The 24,958-nt window shown below is 34.8% G+C and overlaps 1 protein-coding gene across 5 annotated transcripts; it reads right to left on the bottom strand.

Annotated features, from left to right (window-relative positions):
* Nucleotides 1-189: 189 nt before the first annotated feature.
* On the bottom strand, nt 190-23,024 carry LOC108473261 (nuclear pore complex protein NUP160). Of its 5 annotated transcripts, none has more exons than XM_017774777.2 (27): nt 22,789-23,024; nt 22,068-22,308; nt 21,595-21,968; nt 21,436-21,502; nt 20,293-20,453; nt 17,595-17,680; nt 15,451-15,555; nt 15,232-15,326; nt 14,330-14,450; nt 13,834-14,016; nt 13,550-13,742; nt 12,864-13,435; nt 11,537-11,699; nt 11,123-11,400; nt 10,813-11,000; nt 10,220-10,296; nt 9,784-10,124; nt 9,229-9,297; nt 8,808-9,126; nt 8,007-8,132; nt 4,628-4,736; nt 4,455-4,526; nt 4,215-4,338; nt 3,259-3,366; nt 2,463-2,603; nt 703-876; nt 190-609 (listed from the first exon to the last, which is right to left on the bottom strand). In XM_017774777.2, exons 2-27 carry the CDS (start codon nt 22,238-22,240, stop codon nt 568-570), a joined length of 4,461 nt encoding a protein of 1,486 aa, XP_017630266.1. In that variant the 5' UTR covers nt 22,241-22,308; nt 22,789-23,024; the 3' UTR covers nt 190-567. The 5 variants fall into 5 exon arrangements, with proteins under 5 accessions (XP_017630266.1, XP_017630264.1, XP_017630265.1 ...); XM_017774775.2 differs by having other exon boundaries at nt 9,229-9,300; nt 22,789-23,017; XM_017774776.2 differs by having other exon boundaries at nt 9,229-9,300; nt 22,068-22,241; nt 22,789-23,017.
* Between the last annotated feature and the right edge of the window lie 1,934 nt (nt 23,025-24,958).

Here is a 24,958-nt window from a genome sequence, read left to right as displayed (position 1 = left end):
TAATTATAGTTGATTTGTAATTTTTTTTGTTAAACATCTTTTAAAGAGAGGATTATCATCTTTTACAGTACCAGTAAAGTAAAAAAACTCAAATCAAAATTTCCACAGCCTACCACAATAATTCGAAATTGAAAAAAATGAATAGGATACATATTAAGGTATGGAAAAACGAATACATATAAGAAAAGATATATGAACACCACAAATATATAATTTTTTAAACGGGCTTACAAGTTTACAACAAATAAAAATTGCTAAACGATAGGAGGCTTAAGTCACTGTCTTAAGATTACAATTGTCACACTTTTTAGTGCATAAAAATTTCTTACTTGTCTGTTCAATACTGGATTTTCTTTAAAAAAAAGCTTGGCGCTAGATTGTATCAGTTGGTTTTCACTAAACATGAACCTAATTGTGAAAGGTAAACACAAAACATGGAAAATTTTGGTAATTTTTCTTTACAACAACGAGTTTATGGGCTGCAATCAGAACCTTAACCGAGCCAGAGTTTTTCAAGGATTCTGCATGATGATTCGAAATGTTACCTTAGATGTGATGAAAATTTCTTTAGCCTGCGGAAGAAACTGCATCAACTGAATCCACCTTGAGCTGAAAACAAGTGAAATTGTGCCAAATGGTCAGCAGTGAAAAGCCAAAAACAAATATAATCCAAAACAGCCACCGGCCTTCAATAGAACTTACCTGCTTTAGATGATTTACTAAAGATTTATACAGTAGCCTTTTGAGCTTATCAGATTGGTCAACCATGTGCCCTGATTTGATCAACCCCTCTAGTTGGCACCAAAGCCGCTCTACTGTGTTATATGGGAACCATACTGCAGATGATCTTTTGCGATTAATTATGTCTAGCGGTCTCTGAAAAAAAATTTAACAGGAACACCAATCAGCAAAACCAGCAGTGTACAACTTTCACTGGTAACAGACAAATGAACAGGTTCGTATTTAGAGAACCATACATAAAGCATAAAATGTGGTTCAATAATTTGGGAAAAAATCCTAGTGATTTGACTTTTCATTTGGGCTCCATAATGTTTTTTGGTAAATCTCCAATGTGGCATTAGGAGTCGGATGTAGAATCAACTAACATGGTAACAACCAGATTCAGAAGACTTCTGTGATTCATGTTCTTTAAGTGCTCTTTCCCATCAGACAACATAATCAATATTTGGTTGCAAAGTCTTAGTAGAATAGAGAAATGGTATAAAATTAATACAATTTAGAAAATACACTATTAAAATAGAATTTTAGGAACAAATTTGCCCTGATGGACATTAAAACTGGAAAGTAAGAATGAAGAGTGAATATATTATACGTGATAATAGAAAAAAAAAATCAGGATCAAAAGCAGAAAGAAAGCATGTGAGGACATGTGAACCGGCTAATAGCAATTGTGGAAAAACAAAGAAGCAACAATTCAGTAATGCATATTGCCTGTGAAATAAATATGTTCACAGGGAAGGGAAGAACTATTTCAAAGTAGGACTAAAGGTTTTCTGAAAATGCCAGACATTCCCCTTCCTTGACTTCCAAAAAAGGAAAAATTGTGTCTTCTGAATCGAACTTGAGCTTTTCTCTATTTGAACTAAGCTCGGGTCAGTTACAACTCTAGCCATCACTTATATAATTTAAGGGGATGATAATTGTAGATACTCTATAGTAAACACACACACACACACACACACAATCCTCTAGTCAGAAAATCAACAAGATGTCCTAGTAACTCTTCGCATGATCTAAACTTGATTAACTTGCATGAATATACTAAGTTAAAAAAAATGCAAAACTTTAATATCCTGCCCCCTAAAATAAAACTAAAATTGTATGATAAAAAACAAATAGAAGTTTTTCCATGGTTGCACCTAAAGGCAGATATCTTCCACTCCTTGTTTTTACTAGGAAACAAGTAGAAGCTAAAGCTGCAAAGAACATGGTTGATTAGCAGGAATGTCAGTTGACTATTACCGAACAAGGAACCCACCTCCCCATCCCAATAGGGTGAGGATTTTTATTATTATTGACAAAAAGGGGGGAGGATATTGAGCACACAAGGTCACCATTCCTAACGTACTGACCAAGGTAGTAATGGGAGGAAAGGGGTGCAATTTCCTTGCCCATATATGGCCTTCTGTCATTCCCACTCATTATGACTATGTTTGATAAAAAATCAGTTACAAATAGCTGCCTCCTTTCAATTTATTAACCATCAAATAAAGAAAGGCATCCACAATTGATCCATCCTCTTCCCTGTATCTTTTTCCAACCAGAGAGTCCTGATCTAATTTTGTAAGATGATTTGAAGATGCATCTTGCAACTCCAGTGACTTTTGACTACAATGGGCAATGTCAGATATCTAAGTAAAACATGGATTGAAATATCATGGATGTTTCTGACATTAGGAGAGTCACTATATACAAAAGCGCATCAAGGAAAACAGACTTACTGTTGATGCAAACGCTTCTACATACTCAAGAAACAGATTTGTTGCTTCTGTATATCGACCATAATCAACATATAGTCGAAACAAGGATGCTGAACTTGGCTCTGGACCAGTCATTCCCCAAGGCCTTTCCCTCTGATTTTCCTAATCAAACCCGACAGAATGTGATAAGCAAAAGTTTAAGAATAAGCAAACATTAATCCAGACAATATTAAAAACAGTTTGTAGGCAGATCAACTACACTCATTTAAAGAAAGTTATCTTGAAGTCAACTGGTACAAATGGTTGCTGACAGTAAACTTTCAAACTCATTTTGGGGATTTTTCTTTTCATTCCTTTTTTTCCCTACTTGGTCTTTTGTATTTCTGCTACCAGACCATTTATACAATCTCAAGGAAAACAAATAGAAAACGATTATTCCAGGAATATTTGGTTGCTTGGATATGGCTTTCACAAGAATGAATTTACTAGTTTGATGAACTTTCATGTGAAGCAATTATATATCAACTTACAGCCTTGTCCTTTTTCTTTCCTTTTCATACCTGTGTATTATTGTGTTATCTTAATAGACCCAATATAGGCCATGCATACGGTTTTCGCCTGAATATCATATCATACTATCTCGAATCTTAGAAATGATATTTTTTCTTGACAAGAAAATAGATGAATACTGAGAGTCAAAGAACCATAGCAGAGACCACTATACAAAACTAGCAACATGCAACTTCCACCATTCACAGCTTCTTGTATCAAGAGAGCAACTGATTTTGAAGATTCATCTTCTGTGTAGAAGTATTACCTTGAACATTTTAACCAGCCATAAAGGCAATTCAATATGAGGATCAGTACGAAGAAGCGTTTCAGCAACTATTACTGGCAATCTAGAATGAAAGTTTTTGTACTTCTCCTGCAATGCATAAACATCTCAGATGTGGTAGATGGCAAAAGAGGCTAAGAAAAGGAAAACAGAAAGGGCAACAAGGATAAAATTTTAAGGTTGCTTTTGAGTTCTTTATTCTTTCAATGGTCAGTTCAGAAAACCTGACACAAGTAATTACTACTCCACATCTTTAAACCTTATCACAATTCAAAATTACACAGGAATTTTACCCCAAGAAAAGCAAATTAGTTGTGACCTTTTGCGTGTCGACACCAATTATGACATGAAACACAAATACATAAAACCCATACACATTTAAATATCATTTGTGTGTCATGTCAAAAGTCGCTAGGACTACTGATAACCAACCTCAACCTCTAGCACATGCACACACACTAAAAAGAAAAACAATTTAGAAGAATTGTTACATGAGAAACCAGCATCGCTTTTAGCATCATTTTTATCCTGGGTTAAACCATAATGTCTGATGTTAGGCCTCCAATCTGAAAACCATGATGCCAATTTTCCTTTCTTTCATATTATCTTTAATTGAAACTAAGTATGATTTGCTTGTATTCAACGGAAAAAATCAAGAAGTGCATTGCGATAAAAAACAATTAATGTGTTTGAATAACTAAAAACTAAATCTGTACTTTTTGAGCAAAAAGCATGATTATATAGAATAATCATGTTAGATTGGGATTGTATTTTATTCATTTCTTTTAGTATGGTTTTACTTTTTACTATATGCAATTGCCTTTTAGCAATATTTTATTAAGGTGACAAAAAGCAAGTAGCAAAAGAAACAAGCAAAATAAGACAAATTTCAGAACTAGACAAGATAAACAATTTAGAAGCAGGCAGAAGATACGAACAAGATACTGCTCAAGAGTTTCCCAGTGACAATTCGCCTTAGTTTGTTCACTGGTGAGCTCCATACCAGGTGAACCGTGAACAACCACTTCATCCTTGGATGAAGTCAATAATAGACTCTGCGATCTAAATTCAATCAAAAAGGTAAAGCCACATTATGTAATGAAGATTAATTGCTTCATAGGCAAATCAAAAGAAGGAAAATGTGAAACATATGAAGTGGAAAGGACAACTGATTTTACCTAGTCCGAGATGAGCTAACCGTACTAGGGCAGCACTTCAATGCAATAGCAGAGAAGATCTTTTCCAGTTCCCTGACCAAAAAGAACCACAAAGTAAAGGTCAACAGACATACCAGAAGCACATATTACCACCACGAGAAACAATGAAGCAGCAGAAGGGTAAATATTTCCACCTCTTCAGATCGGAATCCTTCCAGAATTTTAAAATAACGCTGAAGGCCGTGTCATATAAATTAGTTAGGACTAGAAGCTCAACCAGATCTGATGGGGCTTTTCCGATTCCTGGAAAGCAATTAAAAGTTTAAGAAATCATCAAAAAATAAGTGACTATTAAAAGTGCATAATAAAAGGTCCACTCAACAAAACATTGAGATGGAGAATCCAGTTTTTTCACTTTTCTTTCAAACAAAAACCGTTTATTAATATCATAAGCGTAGCACACCATCTGTATACAAGAGCATACACCTAAAATTGAAATAAGAACGAGAAAACAAAACCATCTCAAAACCCAAATTAACGGAGGAAAATATATAATGAACTTCTCAATTTGCATAAAAATATTAAAACAATAATAGCAGCCTTATCCGTTCATACCTTACCAGGCCGTTCTCTACAAACTATACTAAGCTAGATCATCCAAGAACTCCTTTTCTTCAAAAGTGCCTTTCCAAGCATGTAGAAAAGCAACAATTATACGGCGTACCCCGAATTATGCAAGCCAATTTAAATGCAGAGAAACTAGAACCTTTCAAGCTATAAGACGAAATTTTAAATACTGCCCACTAGTGCAAATGTTCTTAGACCAGCAATAACTTGCTCTGCTTTAAAATGATGTACAAAAGGTTGTACCTCAAGCTAGTGTCCAAACAACCGAACTGACTTTCATGGCTCTTTTATCTTTCAAAGACTACCCCAAAGAAATCAAACAATTCCACAAACAGAGAACCTCTCAGAATACTAAGCACCTGAAACTCTTATCGGTCAACCATCAACAAATCTTATCATTACTAAACCCGCACATCTTTACAGAAATATGTCACAGCCATAACAGAAACAACAGATATACAAACCACCCATTTGAGTACATTTATTAAACCTTTAAAAGGGAAAAAGCCATAAGGTGAAGCGTGTCACAACATTTACATAAGCCTAAAACTACTAAGCCACAAGTTTTGGAGTTGTTCAGATTGGGGGGAAGGGAGGGAAAGAAAAGAGTGAACCCTTTCCCTTGCTCGGAAATCAATAAAAGGAAGGACAAGGAAGAGTCCTGCCATTTCCCATCAAAAGCCAGAGGGAAGGTGAGGGAAGGAAAAGAGAAAAGGTTATTATATACTGAAATTCTTGCTTTCATGGCAACAAGAACCTTTTTGTGTCTAAAGTTGAATTGTGTTCCTGATTGAAACTTACAATATAAGAGCCAAAAGTTATAAGTAAAATAAAAAAACATGGGCCATCACATAGTGCACGTAAGGGGGTTCTCGACGTGTAAAAGGAAAAAGCACATAGAAGCTTCAAGTCCATGTATAAGGGATGGAAATGAAAATGGTTTTGCCGGGTTGATGTGGGAAAAGGAGGAAATGTGATGACATAGTGGGACATGTATAGACAACGGGACATGTTATAAAATTTTTCTCTTATACCTTCATGAAATATGTATATTGCATTTATTACTTAAAATGCTGCCAGCAAAGTAAATGTTACATTTGGATTTTATTTTTTGAGATAAAAATATTTTAGCTTTCTAGTATATTAAGAACTACACATCGTACTGTGTACCAAATATATCTATCGTTTACATTATTATTTTGCTAAGAAGGTATAACTAGAAAATTTTCTCAATCTCCTTTCTTTCCTTTCCTTTCCACTCCATAACCGAACAATTGATTTTGATAATCCTACCAATTTCCTTTTTCTTATTCATTTAAAACTAGGAAAGAAACGAACCCTTCTTTTCCTTTACTCATGTTACTCCAAAAAAGTGAGAAAAAGAACCCAAAAAATAAATGACTTAAAAAATGTACAAAACTAATAAATCAACAGCTAAAAGTAGAAAATTTATTTTTCTTTTAAAATGAAAAGAAAAAATAAAGTAGCTCATGAGATCTTCCAACCTGGAAGAATAATTTACTCAAGCAATTTAGCCCATGAGAATTCTGAACATGAAAGACTAATTTTCTGAAACCGAGTCAAATGAAAATGGAAAACAACTTGTTTGCCCTTAATAGTTTGTATACTGAAACTAGGATAGCATCAAAAGCATAAACTATTCAGCTTTGAATGTCTTATTCAGGAAAGGCACCCTAAATAAGACACTAAAAAAAAATAGTCTGATTAGATTTCTGTTTTGACTGTGCCACTTCAGAATACAAGAGTGATTGGAGGGCAAGGGTAAAATATAACAATCTAAAATAATTAAGAAGATTGGTAAAATTACATCAAGAAACACAACATTTCTTAACACAACATTTCTTAGTTCCAAGATTAGAGTTGCTTGACTGCTTGATTGCTTGACCATAACTAAGAAGAAAGAAAACCTCCGCCTCACATTGAGGGTTCCTTAGGAAATCAAACCTAAGATTGATTGCATCACACGTAAAAACAGCAACAATACTAAGAATTCTCGTCATAATCTGTCCACAAAAGAAAGAGTACATGGATAACTATCTAGGCTACTATCAACCCTAATCCTAAAGAACTATTCTAAGTATTCCAAATAGGACTTCAAAGGATATACTTAAGACTCCAAGAACTAACAATCTTGGCACTCGAAACAAACCCTAAGGGAGCATTTCATTTGGATATTGTTTGATTAACTTTGGTAATACGATTACCCCTATTTAGATTACTTAGGAAATTACAGGTTATGTCAAATTCTCTTGCTTGGTTGAATTGGTTGGAGTTAAACCTATTCAAGGGCTGGGCCAGGCTACCCGTCCAAACCCGAAAACCTGCTCAAAATTTGGGAGGATCAGGGCAAAAATATTAGGATTGAAAAATGGGATTGGGCAAGAAAACTAGGCCCATTTAAAAAATGAGCCAAGCTCAAGCTCAAACATTCAAGGCCTAAGCCCGACCCTACCCATTTTTTCTAATATAACACATAAAATAAAATCTATAATAATATATAATACTATGATGTAAATATTAAAAAAGGTTAAGTTGCCTATATATAAATTTTTAATAAATGAAAAAATATATAAAATTATTAAATGATAAATTAAAATAATATAATTTTTTTCAAAAAGATTTAAAAAAGTATGAATAGGCTAAAATGAGCTTGGGTTAGCCATCTACAAATATAGAAAAGCTTGGGCAAAATTTTAAACTTGGCTTGAGTAAGCATAAAGTGTGTTAATATCATGTTTAAAGCAAAACCAGACCCGGCCAAGCCCATGAACAGCTCTCGCTGGAGTGCAATCTTGCTTATTTACACCTATATCTTGATTATTTACAGAGTTGGTAGTCGACAACAACCATAAAATGATAATTAAACGTCACAAGCATTAGTAAATGAAGTACCCTCAGAAAAAGAAAAGGTTGAAAGAAAATTACCAGAATATGTCCACTTTACATTTGCCAGTGAAAGCTGATATTCTGCTGATGTTAGCACAATCTCATATTCAAGTTTCTCAATATCAATGCAAAATTGCAGCCTCTGAGATTGTACATCATTAACAGCTGCAGCAGAAAGAAGGAGATATTAATAAGGTCAGCATTGTCAAGACCACAAAGCGCACTCCAGGTGCTAGGCGCAAAAAAAGCACTAGCCTGACTGAAGTGAAGCGTATAATATATAAAGCTTAAAATATATAGTGAACTCTAAAGTATGCTCTAGTTTTATCTACAGAACATGCAATGTTTTTATTGATAAATCGGCATGATTTCCTCATAGTCAATGTCTGTTGCTGAATGCTCAAATATGGAGAAGTACATGGTTTGACATGATCCCTTTCATACTACTAAAGATATATGAAATGAGAAATATGAAAAATAAAAGATATTAAAGGGAAATTCAATCAGGTGGGAATTTTTTATGCCTAGCGCGATACAAAAAAGCACACCAAGGCACACACCCATGTGCCTAATCAAAAGGGCCTTGCTTGGAAGTGTCTGAGGCAATTTTGTCGAATAATACTAAGGCACAAGGCACAAGGCACACGCCTTGACAACACTGAATAAGGTCATGCACAGATTTGAAACTGATCGGAGAACTGAGCACATACATAGACATAATCAAACTATCGAATACGTTCATTTTTCCTACAATGATAAGATTAAAAGCATGCTTCTTCTGATGACAACAAAATGAGAATATCACAGAATAATAAAGCTCTTTGTAGATGTAATAATTACACTGTTCTTTCACTGTTGTTTTAGCCTTTTTATGTGGGTAATGCTCATTCCGAAGAGAATATCCCTCAGGCAGGGGATCAATCCAAACATAAGCAGGATGGACAAGCTGCAGGGCATTAACAGCAGCAGAGAGTGCATTCAGCCTCTCCTGCAGTGTAATTGACATATGCTGCTGATCTTTCTGAACTGTATCAGTTCGTAATCGAGCAGAATATAGATACATGTAACTAGCTGCCTTTCGCCAATTATGCCTGTGAATTTCAAATGCATAAAGCAATTTGTATGGATTTGGCTTTGCCAAGATATCCGTACGCTCCGCCTACAAATTACAGCATAAAAGGATGCCTAAGAGATCAGTCTGCAAGAAAATAAAATCAAGAAGCAGCCATAAAGATCACATCTCCTAGAAAGTATTACATACCTTCCATGCAAGTTCTCGCTCAACCTTGTCTGCTAAACCAATTAAGGGCAATTGACCATTGCAGAGTATCTGCTACGAGAAAGGAGAACAAGTTCCCAATAAGTAACATGTCAACTGATTTATTACCCACAGGCACAGACTATAAATGACCAAAATAAATAATACAGCAAGCACTGCAAGAATAAGTATGGTAAATGAAGACGCCGATCTGTGATGCAGAGCAAGCAAAATGGTAAAAACACCAAGAAGGAAAGTTGCAATTCCCTACAGAAATTTACGTCCTTTACAGCTGATAACTATCATGAATCCTTTCCTTAATTTCTATTTTGCTTCAACACCTTTATTTTCAAACAAAAAGAAATGTCAATTCTTGCTTTACTAAATTCTTTTATGCTTTTTGTTCTTAGGATGCTGTCAATGGCATCGAAACTACTCATCAAGCATTGTGCTTTACTTGAGCTTGTAAGTAACCACATGCAAGCCATGACAAAATATGCATGACACTGAACCAAGGCAGAATAACTGGAACAAACAAAAAGTGGGATATAAAAGAACCTTTATTGCTCCACATTCATAAAGAACAATAACAAAGCGCCTTAAGCAGATGTACTTGCTCTCTTCATCTGGATTTGAAATTATTGCACAGTATGCATCATTCAGAAGATTAAGATCTAAAGTAAACTTGAAAACATTTGCCCAAAGACGTCCTTTGATGGTAGTAGTGGATTCATTAGATGAATCTCTCTCAAAGCCATCACCTCCAAGGCCAAGATCATCAACTTGCTCCAGTGCAGCAAGAGCAAATTGGCAAGCACCCTCGCTAATGTTATATTGCTCAAATAACTGCATTACCCATTGATAGTAATGAAGCTTCCATGCAGCAGATACATGACCATCTGACCCAGAAAATTTTAAAATCATCTATTTGCTCAAGAAATTAAATTGTCCAGCTTTTTTCTAGGAAACAACAATATTCTTCAGATGAACTTACTAAAACCAAGATATGGCAACCCTGCTTCATCAGACAAACTCTGCAAGGCCTGTGAAGCTCCTTCTCCTGATGCAGCTCTGCATAGAACAAAGCAGTGCCAACTCAGTTGAGACATAAATAAAATGACCAAGTCTTATCGAATGTGGAATAGCCTGTAAAAGACAATTTTGAATACTCAAAGCAAATCCAATCAGGCTCCAACTCCTGTTTACATTATAAATATTCATTAATGATAGGACTTATTTTAGAGATAAGAAAGACTTGTATTGCACTGCATTACTTTCATACGAGAAATTTACTTATAATATAATAGAAATTAATTTAAAAGGATGAAAGGTATAACTTATCATCACCCTTGGGTAACGGTGCGATATTTATATCAATTGCTTTAGTTGATAAAATTTTCAATTCTAAGAATATTGAAATACTTGTAAGTTAATATTATAGAATTTCAACTGTTTATACTTCAAGGTTAAAAAGTATAGGAAGTTAAAATATTTATAAAATGGAATTAAGAGGAAAGTAGGTTCAAAATCAGAAAGATGAAGTAGCAGAAAAATGGAGAACCAGGATATGACTAAATTACTAATTACCTGAAGAAACAGCTAACAGCTTCACTGACTTTCCTTCCTTTCAGAACTCCATGTAACCCACGCTGAGTTTGAGCAACAAGACAGCATCCAAGGAGATGTTGAAGTAAGCACCAATCACCACTAGTACCTTGAATACTTCTGAATATCCTCTCCCTTCTTGCATTGGCCTCAAAAATAGCAAGCAGGTACTTTGACAGGGTAAAAATTTTGGCCCCCCAAAAAACAAGGCAGGATATGAATTTTAGATAAACTCTCAGATACTATATATTTTAATGTAAAAAGTCACAATCGTGAGAAATGAATGACAAACCTCAACAGCATCATATTGGCCATTCCTAAGAAGGACAATTGCTAATTCAGTTGAGCGCCTCAAGAAGGAAGAAGAAACTTCCCCAGTATTTCCCCATACTATCCAGCTAGCAAACTTCTGCACTGAAGTAATAATTTCATGTGGATTAAGGAGGCATCCCAAAGAAAGATGTCTCTCATACCCAGAGGAACTTTGATTATGTAGTAGAAGTAAAGAGGCTAATGTGAAATCACATTTCCCAAGTTTCTCCCTCCATGATCTTTTATTGATCTTATTATCTGAAACATTGACAAGAACAGAAACCAATCAAGTCAACCAGTAAGTAATACAAATTCCTCTCTCCATACCATAGTATGTAACAGTGATGGTTTCCGATTAGCTAAAGCAAATAAGCAGAAACCATAAGAAACTTACCAATCTGCAGCAATGAAAGTTGAGAACTGAAATCTTCAATTGGAGGTGATTCTGATGGTGTTGTGCAGAAAACCAGAATGATAAGCCACTCAGAAATAATTTCTTCAATCATCGGAACCAAGTCAACTTGTATTCTAGTTATGTCATCATGCACCATGTTAATCTGTATATTGCTTCCAAAAGTCAGACTTGCTAGTGGTAAGTTCCTCTTAAAGGGAGTCTAAACTATCAAGAGTACACAATGTTAACATATAAATATATAATCTACTAGTAACTGTTAAGAAAGGAGACAGTTCAAAACAAGAATGATATCTTCATAGAAATACTGTACTCAAATCTCACGAATGCTTGTGCTTACTGTCCTCTCAAAAGTTGACTGAAGTCAAAACTAGGAAGCATATACAATGTCCTTTTTAATAAGTTTTATTCACCGCTATCAGTAAAAACCACCAAATTTTGGTATCAAGAAAGGCTTGACCTATATACTACTATTCTTTTCCTTGTCCTACCTGAATGACGCACAAGATGATAAAAGTTGTATTAAATAGTAATGGAAGGAAAAGTAATGGAAGAGACCCGACCATTTTGAGTATCAAAATTTGGTATCAAGAAAGGCTTTATCATTTATCTTGGACCCAGATAGCCCAAGGCCCATAAGCCACTATTCTTAAGATTTAACTTCAAGAACCCTACAATTTTTTCCATAACTTGTCCCCCTTTGTGCATCACCTTTCTCGTTCTGCAATTTTCATCCACTACAACATCTTTCCACAGCTGCAATTTACTCTCACTTTCCAGCAACCCCTCATTCCACTAGTCCTTCTTATTCTCCCCCCTCTTTCCTTGTATGTCTTCCCACTATTATCTTCTTTCTTTTTGAATTTGCAATATCAGTCTTCCCTCTGTTATCTTTTTCTCACTCTTTTTAGATTTCCAGCATATAGGCTGCCCAATGCAAGTGCAATTTGGGAAAACACTAATGAAACTAATACCAAACAAACCTCAGCTACCAAGTTGGTGGCATTGTTTACCTGCGTCAGGCCCAGATCCCATATCATGTCCATGTCCAGGATCGTGTCATTTGACACAATACTGAGCAACATAGGTCAATATAAACTTTAACATGATCACATATAACCATGTCACGACTCAAAATTCCCCTAATACCAGATTTTCCCCTTCAAAAGATGCATAATTTGGTAAATTCCCTTCGCTATGGAACTATGACCAAGTCTGACACAAACATAGAAAAGCATGGACATGTATCCAATTTATTTTCTTTCATGACAAATTAATAGAGAATCAAGCATCACAAGGAATAACTCACCTGCCCACCAATGCTCATCAGATAGCTTACAAAAAGAAGGATGTCCAATGCATACTCAAACATCACCTTTGCAATCTGGCAGGAAGCCTGAACCAAGATGGAATTGTTGAGACAAGATAATGTTTCAGCACCTGAATTCTGTGTAAATTTTTTAGGGACAAGAAATTGTAGATAACTCTCTATGACATCCAAGATTTTTCTCCATGAGGCAGCTTTTTTGCAAAGATCGTGAAGAGATAAAAGCATGTCAACAGAGAATTTTCTTAGATTTTTATGATCTCTCTGTTCCCTCTCCAAAGCAACATCAGATCCAAGACCAGATAAATAGCCTGCTCTTGTTGATGGACCATATCCAGCTCCTAAAATCTTCAGCAAGCGAGGAATAATCTCTTCAGATGAGATACTCTGTCTTCCAACAAATGATTCATAAAAGATAAAAGAAGCAGTTTTTCCCAACTGTTGGCTGATGTTTACGACACATCTGAGAACTTCAAAAAGAATCTCGCGATCAGAGTTGTCATTAAATAAATCCAATCCAAAGCTAGCAAGATCACCAAGATCTTCTGACAGCCCTAGCAGAATACAAAAGCAAGAGAGTATGTATTTAAACAGTTAAAATAAGTCGATACGGTGTATAAACCCAGTTCAATACTGTATTTCACAAAAAGCAAGGATCTCCATCATACCATCAGTAAGCAGCTCAGTATTTTCCAAACTACGGAACAAAGAGACAGAATGTGTTCTGATTAGACCAACAGCACCTGAGGTGGACTGTAAAATCAATGCATACGGAGCATTCTTTTTACACCAGTATTGAAAATAGCGACAAAAAAAATTTTTCCACCCTTGAAATATAGATATAGGACTTTCAGCCATACTCTGACAAAAAATGTCAAAAGTTAGATCAGCTATCCAGAGAACATAAAAGTTGCCAGAGGAACAACAACTAAAACAATGAAGCAAAGAAAACCTCATGTTCAACAAGTGAAATAATCTCCTTTTTGAGTCCATCCACAGTTAATGACTGAAATTCATTATCAGTCCAGTGCTTGCTGTAATCTAGAAAAGTTGAACGAAGAACTTTATTATGGTAAACCCCAGGATGAAGAATCCTGCGCAAGAAAATAGAAGATACAAATGGCACAATCTGATCCTGCAAAAGGTTGAAAGGATGTAATAAGCAACATACCTCTCACAAAAATTTCTATTCAGTACAAAGACAAGTAAATAAAAAATGAAAATCACACCATGCACAGCAAAGAACTGAAAGGAGAAGTAGAACAAATGCATGGTTGATTTTCTTCTATTTTCACTATAAAAGGGGCTAAAGTAAGAAGCTATGTCCTAGATTCAGAAGCTGTGGACAAACTTTGAATGAGACAAATACTATGCACTTGGCAGTCAAAGAACATAAATACAAAAAAAAAATCCATAGAAGTATAAGAAAGAAACATTGATGAGAGAACCTTTCCAGATGACAAAATTGAACTAATTATTGATATAAGATCATCTGAAGTGTGTTCTGAACTTTGAAACAGCTGGTCTGCAATAAATTCTTCTTGTAAAGCATAGCAGTGTGCTTCTTCCCTAGAAGAAAGGTTTCAGACAAAAATTAGGAACCATAAAATTGCTAAGCAAAATCACTACAGCACCAATATGTGTTTGTTTTAGACTTGCCAACTCTGTCCCAAACCCGAAAGCCCAACACAACTTGATTTGACCATAGAAAATCAACAACTCGAACCTGCCCACCAGACCTTAAAACAATCCAAACAAAAAAAATGACCCAAGCCCAAAATAACCTGAACCCGATATGACCCGAACAAGTAACCCAAAATTACATGAACCCAAGATACCCGACTTGAAAATCCCAATTAAATTGAGCCCAATATGACCCAAACAAGTAATCCGAAAAGACATGAACCCAAGACACCAGACTCGAAAAAACCAATTGACAAACCCAAATGATCTGAACACGAAACTAACTCAAATCCAAAATAACCTGAACTTGAAATGACTTGTACTTGAAATAAGCCAAAAAATTTATAACCCAAATTGACCTAGATTAGATTAAAATGCCCAAAACCAACCTGACCCGCCCAATTAACAATTCTAGATTGTTTGTATGTATTTTATCCCTATCCACGACAATAAGTTCTTAAGCTAAATGTATAAAAAAAGACACAGACCACCAATTATGAAAGTAGGGGACACATATAACAACCATATCCTAGAATTCAATATGCTTCACCACATTATAGCCACACTATGTCTAACCAGGTGTGCTACAAAATCATACAGCACAATAATTATGGTAAAACCATGCAATAGTGAAGAGCTTTCGTTGATTAGGCATGTTAAATCTCACATATTACTACTATTGAAAAGGTGGTGATACGCCAATCCATTATCCTTTAATATCCAGATCTTGTCTGACGTAAGTTTGACATCAATGCATCCCCCCTGACAAAATTGAAACATGAGATATCCAGAAAAGTATTTAACATGTCAATTTTAAGCAAATGTTTACCAAAAACAGAAAAAGAGAGGGAGATCTGGAGCAACAAATATAAAACCAGTTTGTTACCTCATCCACAGGAAAATTTTTTACTGAAGAGTCTACAGACAAGGAGATCCTGTCCCCCGTAGAACAGCAGAGACTATAAACATAAATCACCTCCATGCTAACTTCCTTAAAAGTAAACCAAGAAATCAATCAATATTGAAGCAAAAGGTAGAACAAGTTACTGGCACTATTTTATGCGAACAGTATTAACAATATAAAATTAGAAACTTGGGCTCCATTTGTTTTGGGAAAATATTTTCCACATTTTAATTGGAGAACAAGCCAAATGAGCATGCATCAATAGCAAATACATAGGAGAACACAACAAATAATATTCTCAATCAATTTTTCTAAATTCCAAATAACTAAATAAAATAACAACACCACCACCAAAAGATCTAACACTTATCTGAAACTAATTGGAATAGAATTCTTAAAATCCATTTAACTTAGGGCGAACATCCTACTCAAAGAAGCCAATGGCCATAACAAGTACCTAGCCCTTTAGATTAATCTATAAGAAAACCAATGGACCACAATCCCCAAAAATGATCATTTCACTGCCGTTGGATCTTATAATTCACTTGCGTTTCATTTCTTTTGTCAAGCTCCATCACCAGCCACTCCATCATCATCTGAACATCTATTAGCTTCTCACTCAAAACTATCACCTATCGTATTTTTATCGCAGTCAGTAGTCCCACAGCATGTATTTTTTATTATTTTCTAGGATGATAAGGATGAACTATAATGACCCATAGCAACCATCTTTCTAGTTTAAAACATTTGCATGTCCTACTTCGTGAGTTTTTGGTTCTCAATGTTCTTCAATGAACTAAGAAAGAACAGTACCCAGGTAAATTTTTGTCAAGTGTTTATGCAAATGATATTGTCATAACAGGTGATGGGTGTTGGAATACAAGAGTTGAAGTAGTTCTTGCGAAGTAAACTCCAAACAAAGGAATTGGGACAACTCAAACATTTCTTGGAAATCAAGGCAGCTCAATCCCGTTTAGCATACCTTTTGAATAAACAAACTATGCATAACAGAATTCAAGGATCCAAAGCAATGGATCCAACAAACATGTAGTTGATAAAGTTGATATTTGATCCAAGGCAATTTCACAAATTAGTTCAGAAGTTAAACTATTAGATAGTTACTTGGACAGACATTTCTTTTGCACTCAGTGAAGTTAGTTAGTTTCTTGATTCTCCACTAACTAATGATATGAATGCACTAATACGAATTTTGAGGCTTCTCAAGTGAGCTTTAGGATGTCATACAATCAATGAGAATTACAGCTAAACTAGTCTTAGGATTATCTTGATGCAGATTGGGATGGAATCCTTATGACAGGTCATTGATAAAGATTTATTTTATATTAGATGGTTGATATTCAGGATAAGGCCACTCTAGTTAAGGTAAAGGATCATTTACCATCTATCTTTGAACAAATGCAAACTTACCAGTTACCACTATACTTTTTTATTTAATTCAAAATGGCCAAAAGTTAACAATAAAATATTCGGTAGAAGAATTCCTTATTTCCAATCATAATGTTATTTTACCTATTTACTTCAACCATTTCTGGACAAAACCAAAAAGTACATTACAATATTGCATCCTTCAAATATAAGCAGTAAATTTTATCTATCATCTTATATTTAGTGGTAACTTTTGACCTTATCCATGAAAATTTAGTGTCTTGTAACAGTAATACACATACTACTACCAAAAGCTAAAGCCCTGACCAGAATCAGAGGGTAAACGCATGGCCCATACAGTCATACTAGTTGCCAATTGATTTGGGTGGAAAATAAGAGAGTTTTATTTGCGGCCTAGTGACCTCAAAAGTCACAACTGAGTAACCATAAACATTGCTTCCAAATCCAATTTTTCATGAATAAACCAAGCATGATGATTTGTGCCATAATTAGAAAAAAGGTCTTTCAAAAAATGAGATTCAAACAAGCTAAGAGAGATCCATAGATCAGTTTTCAGATGTTTACTAAGTTTCTAGGAGGTTCAAGAGTGACTAATATCTTTAACAAGTTATAAATATGTGATTGTGCACTTCAACAATTAAGTAGGGGAGAGAGAAATGCGATAGCATATTTGCTTAGAAATAAATCTGGACAACTAGAGTTAATTCAGAAATACATACCAACGTACTCTTATACAAGATGGCCAAAGGAAAAATGCTTGAATCACTATTAAATTCACCCAACCATAACCTAGTGGATGTAGCTCCTGCAATTACAAGATACAAAAAAACATGGGAAATGTACTTTAGACAAGAAAAAGCTCATAAATATTACAGAATGTCCACAGTGTAATTTTAGGCTGCCAAGAACATCCTTTAGAAGTGGATGTTGGAGAGATCGTGTTTCAGAACAACCTTGGTTATTCCTTCAGATAGTGGCAATTTTTTTTAATTACAAGTAACCCAAAAGCTCCAATTAAATTTAGAAGAATAACCAAACAAAAGGCGCAAAATAGAACTCCAATCTATATATAAACTACAACGGAAATGAAGTGAAAAATGCATGAGTAAAACAAATAAGCCATATCTTTAAATTTTAAGGTTTTGAAAATTTCTAGATAATGACTATTAAGGATAAAACCATAATGCAGCTACAATAGATGACATTGGAAGACCATCAATAATCAAACACATCTGGATCATTACAAGAATTAAAAGGCTAGTTGTTCCTAAAATATCAACTACAATTATATAAAAGGAAATTTCCTAAATAATGCTATTTACAACTATGTCTACAACATACGCAACTATTGATGATGATATGTAGCCTCTGCTATAACTTCAAACTTTAGTGAACAACTACAATGCTCATTCTAAACCATAAAGCACAAGCCAAAACTCTAAAGCTTGTCTCCACTTCCATTTGACAAATGACTAGTGTTATAAAAGGCATTAGGCACAGTAGGCGATAGGAGCCTTACACCATCCAAGGATATGATGAGCAAAAAAGTACTCACCCAAGTGAGGTACAGTGCAATTTTCTAAAGATAATAAATATATGCATGAAAAAATAAAGGAAAACCATCTATTAAAATATAAATAATAAATTGAAAGATATGGTTTTGTTAATAAACAATAAAGACCTCACTGAAATAGATAGTCTAATGTTGTTCCAAAGGTTAAGAACTATCACAACTATTGTCATCAAACAAATTTCCAAGATTTCCCTACTTCTGCCTTCATTGTGCATCAACTCTTTTGATTTATTATTCCTATTAGTAGAGCTACAACTGTCCTTATTAACAATCAAAGATAGCTAACACAAGAAATTAAAAACTAGGGGAACCAAAGAACACTTAATTACGCACACTGAAAGAGTGCTTCACCTAGGCGCATAGCTTGGCAACATTGTAACCACCACAGTTGCAAAATAACTAATATTTCAAGCATAGTTACCATCTATTTATTTATCACTGGCATGAAATGGTTCAGAAACCTGTCAAACTAATCCTCTAAATCAAGGAACCCAACCCTTGCTAGCTTTACCAATAATGTCACATCATTATAATTAATATTGCACCATAAAAAATCTTTGCATTGTTCACTGACCAACAGATGAATAGCAATAGACATGTATACCATAGTTAGAGAATCATACTCTAAGAAATTTAAAGGTTTAAGTCACATGTTCTTTAATGAATTAAAACCTTTAGGCCCAAGGGTAAGCACCCTTGGGGGTTAAGAGGTCATCCATACAATAATTAAAAGTCAAGTACTATTCTTGGTGCTCATGACTACTTTGGTCATTTCCCATTTCCCAGTTTTGGCCTCAATTTCAGTCTATTGGATCTTATGATGCTTTTAAGATAAGTAGTTTCATGCAGTGTACGTAGTAAAACAATAACATTAGTTTACATTCAATTGGCTGGTTTTCTAGAAGCTAACCAGCACTACATACTCAATTGAACTAAATATAATCTGACAAAATCTTCAACTTACAAAGGTAAGTTCATTTTAACAAATTTAATCCTATATTACCAAAATTTAGAACAATCCTCCACAAGTATTGAGCCCCAGTGTCATTTCATATATCCTATTCACAGTGAAGTGCTCAATACATTCCATAGGTCAAGTGGAAGAGAAGGAAATTGATCGTAAAGATTCTCCCACTAGTTAATTTGGAATCTAAAGTGACTCCCAAGGCCTGGCAAGGTTATATATATACAAACTAAAAATCTTTGGTCATGCACCCCTTATTCTTCGGCTTGTATGGTTTCTAATTATTGCCACTCAGCAGACTTCACCAATAAAATAGCAGATTTCACCAATAAAACATTTCATTAAGATGGTCTATTTCCATTAAATACCTTTTTCAAACAACCACCCATCAAGAAGGTTTAACTTGGCATTGCCAACAGAAAATTGAAAAAATAAAACCTAAGGCAAGCAACAAAATTTTAAGCACATACTCTCACCAGAGTACATTAAAGGCATATAAATGTTGAACTCTTTCTTCAAAGGTCATTTCATATGATACTGAATAAATCTGATTTTTGGCACATGTAAATATCAAATATAGGGTGTTTAACAATCAGAAAACGATCCCACTATGGTGGAAACTACACTGGTTTTCACCAATTAATAGATGAAAACTACAATGAATTAATAGATCAAGAGAAATATTCCTGCTGCTCCCCCTCACAAAAGGCTTCCAGTCAGCATTATGTTTTATTACAAAGGTTAAAGGAAAGCCATTCTCATTGCAAGGAGGAGAACCTATTGTTTGAGAAGCTATAAAACAGGAACATTTAGAGAAGGGACATAATGAAAGTTAGGACATAGTTACAGAAGAATGGTGAAGTCAAGTGGTAGAGGTCACCTTCAAGTGATGTTGGCACAGTCATTGCATGACTTAATATTTTGTTGCGAGATAAAAGATCCCATGCTCTTAAAATCCCATCATGATGAAGCACAAATACAACTTTTTTCCCAAGAATCTCTTTTACTATTAAATCCTGCACAGCCCCAACACCCCTCCCCCTGCATGACAGATTAGCAAAATTGACCTATTTTAGAAGAGAAAACAATGATTGTGACACAGATATAATCAAATCAAGCATAAAATTCAAAACATAAGTTTAAACTTTTCCAGCTATGTTGGATTATGGGTTAGGTCAAATCGTGTCAAATCCATTTATCTATACACACTCGCATGTATATAACTCCTGGTTAGAGTTTAGTAAGAAACCTATTCCTAACAGGACTATCATCCGCACTATATTGAATACTAATACCAGTGAAAATTAACTTACTGAGAATATCAATTAGAAGAAAAAGTTCTCACTCCAAAACTCTCTCCAACACAATCCTTGGGCATTCACCAAGATCCTAAGACTTGTGGTATAGAAGTTAGTAGACAACTCTAGTATCTACCACCATGAATGAGATGGAACAAGAACCAATACGAAAGTTGATTCAGAAGAAGTTTTTTGGAGGTACAGCGAGTAAACCATTTATAACTATAGCAGGTAAACGGTAAAACACTAGACCTATTCATCTTGTCCAACCATAATTTTAAGCTTTTCAGACAACATGCAAACGAACACTACATAAGCCAAATCACACTTGATAAAGAAAATTAATGCTAATTAGGATGATAGAAAAAAGTGAAGGAAAATGAACAAGAAAACAAGACGGAAACAGTATTTTAAAAGAAAAAACTGGAATCCTTTTCCTTTAATTAGTCTATTAGTTTATCCTCTCATTTTCCCTTCACACACAAACAAGATTGGAAAATGTTTTCTCCCATATATTATACTTTCAATTCTTTCACATTTAATACATTTCAATGTCTTCACATTTTTCCCATGATTTAAAATTTCAAAGACAGCCTTAAAGCACATTTTGATGATTCATACTGAATTTTTGCCAAATATAGATCACTAAAACAGGCAAGTATAGTAAACATACATTTTTGCACAATGGACATATATATATATTACTCAAAGTAGAAAAAAGGTACCTTGACATGAAACCCCACAAGCGACCTAGGCTAACCCCTGAATCATCACGCAGTTCAGATACAAAACCTAAATTGGGAAAGTTAAGAGTCAGAAAGTTTTACATGCGATAACAACCATAACATAACAAAATAAGAATAAGCTGTAAAAAGAATAGATACCAGGAGCAGTTTGGTGAAGCGAGCCAAGTTGGAAGCAAGTAACAGATCCATCATTTCTCCCAAGCAAAAGGCATCCATGGTTCGCTGCCATACAAGTAATTGGCTCATTACAATTAGAATAAGCACGCACATCAAGCTCTATAAGTTCGTCCCTGGAGAAAATGGAAGTCAAGTCCTTGGAAAGTTTAATGAAGTAAGCAATCCCGGAGATAGTTACGGTATAAAGCAAGTAGTGTGACTTGGTTGGAAAGGCGCTAACAAGAGCGAAAGCCGAGAGTGGGTGAGAGAAACTAAGGCGGAGCCCAGTGCTGTGAGGGAATTCCCGCGAGAGCTTGAAGATTTCCAGAACATTCGATTGAGCCATATGGATCCGGCTGATGGATTGCAAAAATTATATGAATAAGAATTTATCAAAAGAGAAAGAAATCATAAAGGTTACGTTAATGAACTAATGTAGAGAAGAAAACACTTACCAAATGAGATAGAAAGAATCATCTCCATGAATGTAAGTGGCGGAGGCAGAATCCGCCGTGGGAGGAGCGAACCCACCATTGTCAATGTGGTTGATGGATGAAGGAATCGTGAGGTCAATCCATTTTATGGAGTCACTACCAATGACAGGAACCTCAGTCCCTGCCACCATCATCCTGAAATGTCAATGTCTTCAATATTTAGTCAAAACCTCCGCTGTGCCCACTCAATGTCCAGTGTTCACTGTAGTAGAATACCAGGGTTTTAGTTTCAACTTCTAAACTACGCTACCGAGTCCTGACTCAGTAGGGGTGATCAATCAGCCAGTTCGGTGCAGAAAACCGAAAACTGGCTTAACCGGCTTCCCCATTTTATGGAACTGTAACCAAACAGACTGGGGGAGAACCGAAAATCGGTTCAGTCGGCCAACCAACCGAACGAGATTATTTTCCTTAATTTTTTTTTTCAAACATGATAAAATAATGATAGCAAAAGATGATCAGCATTATCAAAAAAAAAAAAGTTATGAACGATTAATATACTAAAAATACTCAATGAAGAGAAGAAGAATGCAATAGTTTCTGCTTATAAGTTATAACCAATCAATATACCAACAGGGAAATATACACTATGTATTCATACTAAAAATACTGTAACACAAAGAAAACCTCCACAGATCTCAGCAAACATGATTAGAAAGAACAAATAAACCCTAGAAATCACCTTATAACCGAGAATTGAATGACTGAGAGAGGCGTCCGTTAACTGGCTGACCAGTGCAAAAACGAAAGGGCCCTTACTCCGACCGAAAACCGACGGAAAAAGATGAGGAGAAGAGATCGACGGCCGACCGGCAACGATGACGAGGCAGAGTGAGGAGCGGAGAGGCCGACGGACGTAACTGCTGCAGCAGGGGTTTTGTTTTGGGGTTTTAGTTTTACATTTTTTGGGTCAGTACTATTTATTTAGTAAATAGATTTCTTTTTTAATTATTTTTCTTTTTTTTTAATTTATGATTTTGGGTTGGCCCACGGCCGGTTGGGGGTAAATGGGTTATGAGATATTGGGTTTGGGTTTAATATATATGTTAAGTGGGTTAATTTTTAATTTAAACGATTTTGAAATTCAAAATTGAAATTAATGCAACATCATCGATTTAACCGATATCAGAAATCAAAATTAAATTGGAACCATCTAAAGCGGGACGATTCGATCAGTTTAAGCGATTTCGCCCCACTTCTGCACAATCCTAGATCGAAGTTATCTTTAATTCTCATCTTATAATATAGAAAATAACTTTTTCGAAATTTGTAATTATATCTCTCAATAATATCGTTATCAATATTTGAATATATATACTTTTTTTAAAAACATAATGTGTCTTATCATTCCGTTTTACATTTGTTAAAATTATTATTATATACTAGGTCACTCAGTAGGCTTGTCTATGGGTGGTTCAGCTTAAAGGCTCGTCCGAAAAGTGAGATAGTTAGGATAAAAATATAGGTCCTAAAAATATATTTGGACAAAATAGGCCCATTTTTTTAAATAAGACGGGCTTTGAGTAAGCTTTTTGGGCCTAGACCTAACTCAACTCAGCTTGAATTTGCAAAAAAAAAAATTTTTTTACTATTTTGCCACTATTTTTTTATTATTTTACTACCATCTGTTAGGAAACATTTATTTTAATATTTTTAATGTATTTGATGTGTTACGTTTTTTAAATTTATTTTTATATAAAAATGATAATATAAAAAATTTAATAGGGCGAGTTGGGCCGAACTTAAATTTTAGCATTTTTATCTGAGTCGAGTTTAAAAAAATTTTAAACTCATTTTTCAGACCGAATCAAAATTAAAAAAAAGGATCTAAATTTTATATTAACCCGTGCCGGCCCATGAAGAACTCTAGGGTCACTATTACCATGTTCTCACAGCAAAATGAGAGAGCCGGCATTAGTTAAAAAAGAAATGGTTGATGGTAAATAAATGATAAAGACTTTGATTGGGGGTGATGGTCTGATGTTATTAAGACAACATATATCAATGTTACAAGACATGTGGATCTATCTTATGTTTCCATTTCTGCATTACATCACTGTGAGTAAACAACAGTAATCTGAAACCTCAATTTGTTTTATTTCAACAACATCATACAGTCAAGCCTTCACAAGTTATCATCTAATTTTTATAAATCATGAAGCTTTGGTGTAGTTGAAAACATGGAGTTTATGGGTTCTAAATATCTAAACTCAAGATTCATCGTCGCAATTAAATGTATGAGCCTTTGAGTCTCATCATGAACTATTGTCGTGCATAGACTTTAATGCAATTAGTTAATTCACAGGCTAGATAGTTTCAGTAGTTTTTTTATATTGTAATAAGTTCTTACCCATTCAAATATGACATAAAGTATGTAAGACCCAATTTAGCTCGGAGACCGTAAACCCAAACCCAATACAAACCCCAAACTAACCCAAAACCCTAAGCCCAATCCTATGGCCCCTAAAAAAAAACTTAAACAATTTCAGCCAAAGAAACCCTAGCCTTTGCCCTCGCGCAGCAAGCCACCCCAGAGCCGCATGCCCTTCGCGCCATTCGACGCATTACTCGCGCCCCCACCTCAGTGCCCACCTAGGCAAGAATCAGTTGTAAAAAAGTTATAAAAGCCTTTGAAAATATATTGTAAGGGGACATTTTTTTATACTAAAAAAATCAATAAAATAACAGCAATTTCAATTGCAAATCAAGAATCAAAGTAGCAGAACAGAAAAGAAGAAAAATGTAGGTTACTGTTTTAGTTTTTTTTTTATTAATTTTATTTTTCCTTAAGATTATATATATACACTCACATACATAAAATAAAATAACAAAACAATCTTACTTCATAGCGG

Source organism: Gossypium arboreum, chromosome 11 (assembly GCF_025698485.1).
Source record: "Gossypium arboreum isolate Shixiya-1 chromosome 11, ASM2569848v2, whole genome shotgun sequence".
Classification (NCBI taxonomy): Eukaryota; Viridiplantae; Streptophyta; class Magnoliopsida; order Malvales; family Malvaceae; genus Gossypium; species Gossypium arboreum.
The sequence above is the reverse complement of the archived record's forward strand: the minus strand, read 5'-3'. Positions and strand labels throughout refer to the sequence as shown.

Excerpts from the sequence above, each read along its gene's own strand:
- LOC108473261 (XM_017774775.2), bottom strand. The coding sequence starts at position 22,240 with ATGATGGTGGCAGGGACTGAGGTTCCTGTCATTGGTAGTGACTCCATA. Across the intron at positions 15,556-17,594 it reads TCTTGTATAAGAGTACGTTG|GAAGTTAGCATGGAGGTGAT; the intron begins GTATGTATTTCT and ends TTTACTTTTAAG. Across the intron at positions 13,436-13,549 it reads TACTGAGCTGCTTACTGATG|GGCTGTCAGAAGATCTTGGT; the intron begins GTATGATGGAGA and ends GTATTCTGCTAG.